Source organism: Ctenopharyngodon idella, chromosome 10 (genome assembly GCF_019924925.1).
Source record: "Ctenopharyngodon idella isolate HZGC_01 chromosome 10, HZGC01, whole genome shotgun sequence".
Classification (NCBI taxonomy): domain Eukaryota; kingdom Metazoa; phylum Chordata; class Actinopteri; order Cypriniformes; family Xenocyprididae; genus Ctenopharyngodon; species Ctenopharyngodon idella.
Genome location: NC_067229.1, coordinates 11,085,000 through 11,095,478, shown reverse-complemented (window position 1 = coordinate 11,095,478; position 10,479 = coordinate 11,085,000). Strand labels below are relative to the sequence as shown.

Here is a 10,479-nt window from a genome sequence, read left to right as displayed (position 1 = left end):
GTTCAGCATGTTAACTCTCTCAGCCATCGTACACGCAGCCAAAATGTCCGAAAATGTCAGTAACAGTGTTCAGCCTTATATGTTCAAACCAGAGTCAGACACAGATTGAGTTACTCAGGAAGAAGTTATTTTTTATAATGCAACAACAGGACGTTTCTGAATGGTTAGTTGATGAATTTATGTAGCTGTTGTGGAGTTAACTTTTTTCAACTTATCGATTGGCATGTTGCGTCATGATCATCTATAAATTGTTGCACAGGTGCTCATGTGGGAACTGTAGTAGGATGCCTACAGAGCCAGAGATAGAGATAGAACAGGTATCATTTTGTTTAATTACGATTATAATTTATATAATCATCTTTAGCCACATTAGCCGTACAGCATGCTAACAAGTACGTTCAGAAACGCAATTTGGAAACATTCACAAAATATAAAGTGCGATACATGTTCTGGACATTAAGTTTTAGCACAAACAGTTGGTATCGACTCGTTTTTCATAATTTGTGCAAATCCAGCGTTGAACTGGAACAGCATATTTTCAGACACTGCTTCTGATTTATGGGGATTATATATATATATATATATATATTAAAAAAAAGAAAAGAAAAGGAGTGGGTTGTTTTTTACCATTATAGGCTGTTACACACATTACCATTACACACACTGTGGACACACATCAGTGTTCAGACACCATGTAAAAGAGAATTTTGCATAATAGGTCCCCTTTAATGATTACAATGGGATTGTAAGTCCATCTTTCACAGCTAAGTTTTAAAGTTAGTAAGTTTTAAAGGTGCACTTTTTTGTTTGTGTTCAATTCAAGGAGTTTAGCTGGTTAGCATAGCCATGCTAGTAGATGCTGGTAGATGCTGTTGCAACTTCATCTAGTACTAAAAAGCATCTTTTTTCTATTGACTTTCATTCAAAATTAGCTGTATATTCTTGCAAGCAATGTATATGTATTTTTTTGTCAATGGCTTCTCATGTTACAGCTCAGGCTAGTTGCTAGAGAAGAGTTTGGTATTGTTAACGTTATTGTAGTGCCTATAGCTGTCTCCACATATTATAAGGTGCGTTCAAAATCGCATTATGTCTGAGTACGTACAACATTTGATGAAGAATAAACTTTGTGACTGTTAAAATGTATGTTCTATATAGTACAAATGTGTACATGTATGAAATACAGAATCTTGGTGAAAGTAGTAGGTCATCCAGACACTTTTCACCTACTGATTTATGAATACTATGAATATGGACATACTACTCATTTCACATACTTTTCTGCCTAGTATATAGTAGGGAAGTGGGCATATTCAGATGCAGGGATTGATGCCGCGTTCACGCCATGTCATAATTACCGTAGTCTACATATGACAGCAGTCAGGCAGCAGTCACGTGGTACAGTTAGGAGCGCTCAGAAAATTCCTATCTTACAAGCTGCAATTACGAGCTCTACAAAGACGTGAATGCTTTTCATGGTAATTACAACACAGTGGCTGCGTCCGAAACCGCCTACTCAATGAGTAGGTACTTAATTTTAATAAGTACTTACTTAACGAGCGCTAAAAGAGTAGGTACTTAATAGCCAAATCTCGTTGAGTATGAATGCGATCCGAAAATAATCCGCCATGTTGACGTTATCATGTGACCTACGACGTTCTCACAAGCGCAACAACTTAAAAGATATGAGTGACAGGTTTAATTCATCTATCTGTAAATATCTTGATATTGATCACACTTGCTTATTTTGTGGTCTTGTTGAAGAAACAGCTGCCAGTAATTTTGTAATTGTAGTACAACTAATATATTTTGGGTTAGAGTTCTTATATTTTTATAATGTGAATTTATTTTTTGTTGAATATGTTGTTAATTTCTTTATTTTATATGCAAAAATGTTCATCCACAAGCAAAAGTGGCATACATTTCATTTTCCTTTTTTTCTTGTTGAATTAGCTCTAGTTTCAACCCTCAGGCTTATAAATAATAAATACTTTTATGCATTATGTATTCAAAATATTTAACCTTATCATCATGCTTTATGTCTGTGTATATAATCTCAAACTATGATGTATACAAACACGTTTGTTTTTTGTCATTATTATTGTTTATTGTTACCTAGTTCGGTTTTCTTCAGTGTTATCAATGTCTGAAGCCATAGAAGATATCAGCAGCTGCTCGAAGATCTCGCCTTTGGAGAAGACTCAAAAAAATTTAAGTATAACTACTTAAAATTAAGATTACCCCAGAATGAACTGCTTTGCTAGCCCACCCCAACACTTACACACAATGATATTGATAAATGCTGACCAATACTTCATTATATTACTTTTCATTTTACTTCTTTAGTAAAACAAGCAAAACGTAATGTTTTGTCATATGACATAGCTATGCATGAATACACACTAGACAAATACAGCTGATGTGAATACATCTCAATTTACAGTCAATTCATGCATTAATTCATTGCTTAATAAAATATATAAATTTACTGATAATAATAGCATACTTAATAAAAAAGTAAAAGAATTAATAAAAGTAATAATGACAATAAATAAATGCATATACAAGTCAACAACACATGAAACAAAGCTTTATTCAAATTTATTGATCTAACAATCACGTATTTACAATCCTACTGCCATCTCAACACAGCTGTGCCAATTCTGCAGCTTTATTCTGATGAAGCAGCTGATGAACACCTTCATCTATCATGTCCCTCACTGCTGCTCTTCTCAGTGGGGACATCGTTGATCCAGAGGATGAGGAAGATGATGATGATGGACCCCTGAACCCCACAACCTTGAAGCAAGAGTGGGAGAAGATGTGCAGGACAATCTGGCTGCTGCTGTGTCTGCTGCAAACATTCATGTGCTCTCCATCAGCATGACTAAATAAACAGATTAAAACATTTTACAATTCATTAATGTCAGCATTCTGTTTCTTGCCATATTTCATTTAATATTTTTACAATTACTTGCTAATTTTTTTCGTAGCTTCATTACTTTTGTGGTGTGGTGGGCTAAACCACTGAGCTGGTCAGCAGAAGGTTGCTGGTTCAATCTCTGCAGCATCACCTCCAGTGTGTCCTTGATCAAGTCACTTGGAAGGAGGAGTGATGGAGGGTCTCGTCCATGGCTCTACACCATTTCCAGGACCTGCTGTGGCTCTCCATCTTCAGTGCTCACACCAGTCTGAGGACATTTCGCATCCTACAATAATGCACAAATATAATACAAAAGCAGTCATCTTAACAGCACAGTGTCATTTGATTTCTGTATTAGAAGTAACAAAATGATCTTACTCTATATTTTTGTTTCAGGTTTTCCTTTTTTGCTGCAGTCACCTTGTCTTGTAGGTCCTGCTTCACCACAAAGCTCTGCAGCAAATGCACAGAAATCAAGATTCAGAAAAGTGCTGTAATAACTCTGTTTAAATTACAATAATTAAAATAAACTAGACTTTAGATCTAAATAGACTTATTCATTTCTGTAGTATCCTCACTCAAAGCCTTTGATGGCAGCATTCCTTCATCACCGGATAAACACACGTGTGATCATCTGTCCCTGTAACATCCAGACAAGATTCAAGTTTCCTCTGAGATTTATGTGCTTAAATCTACATTTACATGTTTATGATGTGTTAACTCTCTTTTTATCCAATACAAATGTTCCTTAATTTACCAACAGTACTAATGGACAAATAAAATTGATTAAACTTATGTTTATTTTATGTAGATTTATTTATTTACGTTATTTTCATTCATGTAATGTAAGCAGTGTTGACAACAGTGAATTCTACATAATAGCACACATACATCACTCATACATAATCCATCACTCATAAGCCATAATACTTAAAGAAGATGTTCCTATCAGATGTTAAATAAACATTTAATAAGCACCTTTAAGATGTGCTTTAGAATATGTAAATCCACTTCGGAGAATTAAGTTATGTGTGTTTACTAGAGCTCCCCTGTTATCATAATAAATCGTGTTTTTACTGTAAAATCACAACTATAGTGTCTAGCATCTTTACACATTCAGCGGTTTACTCTACAGTAGTTCAACAAATGCTATTTTATTATAAGGAACCGTGTTTTTAGTTTTCAGTACTCACATTTGAAAGCATCCGCGCCGCTTTTCTCCTCCGTGTTCAATTATGACGTATCCTCTCCCGTGGCCTCCTGGGATAGAAAAGTATCGATCGAGGAACACTTCAGAATCTGGGCGGAAGCAGTAGGCCATCCGGGAACTTCTCGACTACTCATTTATGATTACTGAGGTTTCTGACATACTTAATTGCTCGCCTACTGCTTTTTCCCTATTATATAGTAGAGAAGTAGGCGGTTTCGGACGCACTTTAAGGGGAGACACTACAGGCAAAAACACTGTTTTTTCAGGCACCTGTCAATTTTGAGATTTTGCACTTTTTGGCTTTTCATAAAGTGTTTTTTCAGACTGGTGGCAAGAAAACATCCAAAATACATTTTTAAGTGTATATGTTATAGCACTTTATCTATTTGCGTCTATAGATTTCAATTACAGTAAATATCTTTAAAGGCCATTTTCTCAAAATGAGTTTTCTCCTGCTCTGAGTCCGAAATCTCCACTTCAGCAGAACTTATATACACCAAACTTTACAGTTTTATTCCTATCTATATTCTGAAGGCTTTTACAGAGGGATTTGTTGATATATCATTCCTATCCTGAGTTATAGGTCCTTTTACTCAAAAAAACATGGCGAAAATAGATTTTTTAAGGCTATTGTCAGTATTCTCTAATTTACTAAAGCACAAAATAAGATATCCAGAATCCCCTCTGTAAAAGCCCTTTCATCTAATATGTCAACAAATAGAACCAAGAATTTTAAACCTGGACCTTTCCAATTTCCAGATTTTGTTTTTGGAAATGTATGCAAATTAGCATATATTTAAGTATATAAGGCCTCATTTGCATATTAAAACATAAATTTATTCAAAACTTGTAATACATTTTTTTCTTATGTTTATGCCAGTAATAAACTGAAGAAGTTTCACAGTGATATCTTCTAATTTAAAAAAAAAATCCCTATTCACCTGTAGTGTCTCGCCTTAAGTAGACGCACGTCCGCATCTCACGAGAATTAGTATGTCACCCAGGTAATTTTCGCCTACTCTTTTTGCTTCGGACATATTTATTCGCTCGCCTACTGCTTTTCCCCTACTAAATAGTAGAGAATTAGGCGGTTTCGGACGCAGCCTGTGTGAACGTACCTTGACTTTCTTGGTTGCAATGACTAATATAGAAGTCGTTTTGGACTGATACTGACACCTAGTGGTGTGGATGCAGTATCATGCAGGCGGTTTGAGTTACCATGCAGTGTAGCTTATAGGGGCCTTTACACAACACCGTTTTCAACTAAAAACGGAAAACTTTTTTTGGCTGTTCATTTACACGACAATGGTGTTTTGGGGACTTGAAAATGAAGACTTTTGAAAACATTTTTTTAAAATGATACCGTTCACTCCATGTAAACTACAAAAATGCAAACTTGTGAAAACAGACTGAACACTTCATGCGCATGCACATTACGTGTTCAGTCTGTAGGCGTATAGTGTTTCTTTACAAAGCGACATCGCTAACTACTGGCCTAGCATAAATAATAAAGAGCTTTTTAGTCGTTTTCGTGGATCTGTGTGAACTGGATCGTTTTGACAGTGGTGTCATCTGTATGCTAATAATGCAAAGGAAAAACTTTTCCGTTTTTAGTACATTGTTGTCGTGTAAATATACCCTTAGAAATGCTGTAGCCATAATCAACATGAGATATTTTTTATTAGGCTGATATGATTGCAGTCTCATGTGAGTGTACGTTCATAAAACATTTTTTAAAAAGTCATTTTCTTTTTTTCTTTTTTTTTTTGTAAATGAGGTAAATTACACCTTTAAGACACACATTGTTTTTATCAAAATGTACACAAGATTAATTTTTGTCCAGAAGAGCTTTTTGCAAATTTTGTTAGTGGAATATATATTTTTACAAACAACATAATATTATAAGGTAATAAATACTTCATACAGACATTAAAGTAAGTTCAGCAAGCTAAAACACACCCTAAGGGCTTCAATATACTGACAACAAAGCTCCCCACCGACTCTGACATTGGGCCAAAATGTCACCACATAATTATAAAGCACAGTGAGTTCAGATTCAGATCTTTAAATCAGTTTGGCTCATTAATGGTCTCTCGCACCGGCTCATCTGCATGCCCTCAACACCTAGAAAGAGAAACTCACAGCTGGGGCGATTCTCTGTTACAGATAATAATTCATAGATTCATAACTGAACATGTAGCCACAGTTTCAATCTGTCATTCAGTGTTTTCAAGACTATGAGGCAAGACTTGGTTGTCACATGTAAATTTATACAATTTATTAATCTAATTTGTTGCCAATAACAATAGTTATGATAGTGATGTTTTGTATGTTGTTGTTTTTTGTGTGCGTGTGTAGTAATTGTTTTAGTCTTTATATTTTTTCCTGAAAATCCTATAAATAATGCAGGTTTAATTGTAATAACTCACCCCATATAGTGTGATAGCATGTTATTGGGGCATGTTTCCCAAAAGGTCAATATGTGTTTAATGAACTGATTTTTTTTTGTCCTGAGCAATAACAATGAAAATGTCTAATGTAAAAAAGTGTGACAACTTGCCCCAGGCTTCCCGATGTCACGACCTGTCAATGTCAATGAAGAGACAAATCATAGAAAGTGGCTTAAAGTGACAAATCTGTGTCTCATCTGAAACGGTTCATCAGAGGAACAATGTCCTTGGAAGAGTTTCAGAAAATTGCAGGACTGATTAATGATACCTGGCTAAAAGGTATTCTTTCTGCGTGCAAGGAACGTGCAAGTCTATGCATTTGTGGTACCAAATTACTAAAACCTCAAAGCCTTAAAAAGAACATCTGTAATGTGTACTGAATGTGAAATAATGCAAGAATATATAAATATAGGAGGAAAGAATAACTGATATACAATATATAATAAATAAAAATAATTTAATTATTGAGCTAAAACTCTTTAGCTTTGCCTTACTTTTTTATTGTCAATAATCCCATATAACTAATTATCTCAGATTGATTTTTTTTATTCTGTTTGATGACTTAGGAATGAGGATTTAGAGTCCAAAAATGATTTATTGTACATTCCTACAAAGATATTTTATGCCAAAGTTGTATTAATGAAGTCCCTGAGGATGTAGTCAACAAATAAAGCTTTCAGCAAGCTCTTTCTGTTAATATACTCCACCTCATGTCTTTCAAAACTTGGATGACTTTTTTGTTTGTAGAACACAAAAGGAAAAGCTGTTTCCTGCTGTTTTCCATACAATGAAAGTCAATGTGGACTGTGGCTATCAGGTGATATTTTTAATTTATACTGACTAAAATTTCAGTCAAAAAGCTTTCACATGATTTCAGAAGACTTGAAAAATAGTTCTTGAATATAAGTTTTATGATGCTTTTTTCTCTTCTTTTTTTTTAACCCTGGTCTCCATCTGCTTTCATTGTGAAGAAGAGAGCAGCTCAGACATTCTGTTAACATCTCCTTTGGCATTTTCTGGAAGTGAAATGGATTTGAAACGATATGAAGGTGAATTGACAAAATTGTGTTTTTTATGCTATCCCTTAGGGCTCAAATATGGTGTATTTATAATAAAATATAGTTTTATACTAATTTTAATTATTTAGAAATAGCCAGTATTGTCAAATCAAAGAGAAATGGTCAAACTTATTAATTGCACAGTTCGACTGGTCATTCACAAAATTATGATATTGTTAGTTAGCTACATAGGTAGGTATTTTATTAGTTTAGTTTTTATTTTGTACAGGATTTAAATACACTGAAAGAAAAATCAAAAGATGTGAAGCTTCATTATATCTACACAACTGCAAGTATATTTATAATTGACAATGTATTGAATGATTGATGGATTAACCACTGATCCCCATCACATATTCATTTTTTATATCTCATAAAATAAGAGAAGGGCTGAACCCCTCCACATCTCAACAGTTTTTTTTTCTTTCTTTCTTTTTTCAAAGGCTGAAAAACCTTGAAGGATGTCTTGGGGGAAAATCCTTAAGCAGTGCTACGAATGTACAGCAAAGCAAACAGGTGAATGGGTCCAGAATTTCCCAGTGGTTCTGATGACCAGAGGAGCATGTGAAAACAGTTGCGCATCAAAAGGTACAGAGGAAGTTAGAGGAGAAAGACAAACGCGCAAGTGTTTCTGAATGAGAGGAAGGGAAAGTGGGGCAGCTCCCAAAGGACGTTTCTCACGCCTGCTTCGTCCTGTCAATCAAAAGCAAATATGAATGTGAAGGATCTGCTTTTCCCTGAACAGCGTCAAACATCCATCTGCACGAGAACCAGTACAGGAGGCGCCTCGGCCACCTTTGCCTTGCGGGGGAGCAGTCGAGCAAGGCTTCGGTAGGACGGCGTGGCCCTCAGCAACAGCTCTTTGAGTCCGGCGCGGAATTCGTGGCGGATCAGACAATAGAGCACCGGGTTCAGGCAGCTGTTTGTGTGGGCCAAGCACACAGTCAGCGGGAAAGCGTACGCCTGGGCATTGTAGAAGGCCTTGCTGAAGGGCACCAGGTCGAACTTAATGAGGACGCCCCACAAAGTCAGGGCCTGATTGGGAAGCCAACACAAGAAGAACGACAGGACGACGATCACAACAGACTTAGTGACCTTTGAGCGCCGCTTGTGCCTGCCCTGCTCACTTTCGGAGCCAGCCACACCGCTGATCCTGCGGCTTAGCACGATTCTTAGAAGTAGTAGATAGCATACGGTGATCACCACCAGTGGGATCAGAAAACCAAGCAGGACCTTTTGCAACTGGTACAGTCCTAGCAACAACTGGGGGTCCCAGCTTCCCGTTTCTGGGAAGCGCACCAAGCACAGCTCCTCGTCCGTTGCAACCTGGGCTATCGTGGAATAAACGGCATGCGGGAGTGTCGCTATCAGGGATACGACCCAGATGCCCAAGCTGATCCATTTGGCCACAGCCGCCGCAGCTCTGCGGCTGTGCATCTTCAACGAGGACGCGATAGAGTAGTACCTGGCCACACTCATGGCGGTCAGGAAATAAACGCTGGCGTACATGTTCATAGTGGTGACGGAGCTGATGATTTTGCACATAACTTTGCCGAAGGGCCAGCGGAAGTCCAGCGCCGTGTCTACGGCCCAGAACGGGAGAGTTAGGACAAACTGCAGGTCGGTTAGAGCCAAACCCATCACAAAGCAGTTGATGGAAGACTGCTTCTGCCGGTAGCGTGAGTGTAGCAGGTAGAGCGCGAGAGAGTTGCCTACAAGTCCCAGAGCGCATACCACTGAATAAATGAGAGCGATCATCACACGCACAGCCAAACTAGACCCATCACCTTGAAGTGTTGAACTAGACTCCTTTGTCAACAATTGCAACCAGCAGCGTAAAGACAGGTTCCCGCTGGCAGAGTCTGTGCAGTTGTCCAGAGCTGCGCTGGTGTCCAGTGTGTGCTCACATTCTCCCAGCTCCAGAGTTTGTGTGGTGTTATTCCTCTCCATGGCAGACTTCCACTCAGTCCGTTGTCATGGTGAAATGATACAAATGTAGAAACGAATCCATTTATCTAATTTATCTCAAGTTCATTGTGACCACCGCACTTTGTTTCCGGGCATGTATAATTAGTTCACCGGCAGCGAGAGCGCGGTCTCATCGGTCCCTCTCTCTCGCACCTCTGTGCGCTCTGCAGCGCGCGCACATTCTTTTATACTCCGATGAGCATGATGCGCGTCCGCGCGCTGCTGAGGCACGCGCCGCTTTTATGTCAGATACATTCATACATACGGTGCGCAATGAAACCTAGTTTTTACGTGTTATGTTTTACCATACGAAATGGCACATTAAAGTTTTTACAAGTCATACGGATATCAGTGACTTCAGTTTGATTATGTAGCCTACAGAAATGTTGTTTTAGGACAAATAGCCTACATAATATCCTAAAATACTTCTAATATATATATGAGAGTACTTTTTGCATCAGTTAAGAATGTGTCCCTTAATATTATTTGATACAATATTAGTAATGTATTATTGAAAATATAAGTGCTATTTGAATCTTTTTCTTGATTTCTTAGAAATAGCACTGATTAAGAAAAAAATTGCACAAGAGTTGAGCCTAATCTAATCCAATTTTTTCATTTGTTATAGCAGTTTTTTCAACTGCTTACACACATTTTCAAAACTTTGCCTTTTTTTTCAAAACTTTACACACAAATCCAAGAATTGCACACACAAAATGCAAAATGCCTTACATCTCTTGCAAACTGAAGCACTGTATTAAAAATATCACAAACACATCTCAAAAGCAAACATTTGTCTTACGTTGCAAACACCTTTGCCATAATATTCTATTTTTGGATATATCATATACACAGTTATTCAATATGCTC

The 10,479-nt window shown here is 37.2% G+C and overlaps 1 protein-coding gene across 1 annotated transcript; it reads right to left on the bottom strand.

The window, feature by feature from the left end:
• Window positions 1-5,646: 5,646 nt before the first annotated feature.
• Window positions 5,647-9,760, bottom strand: rxfp3.2b (relaxin family peptide receptor 3.2b). The gene has a single exon (XM_051909570.1). It carries the CDS (start codon window positions 9,589-9,591, stop codon window positions 8,389-8,391), a length of 1,203 nt encoding a protein of 400 aa, XP_051765530.1. The 5' UTR covers window positions 9,592-9,760; the 3' UTR covers window positions 5,647-8,388.
• Between the last annotated feature and the right edge of the window lie 719 nt (window positions 9,761-10,479).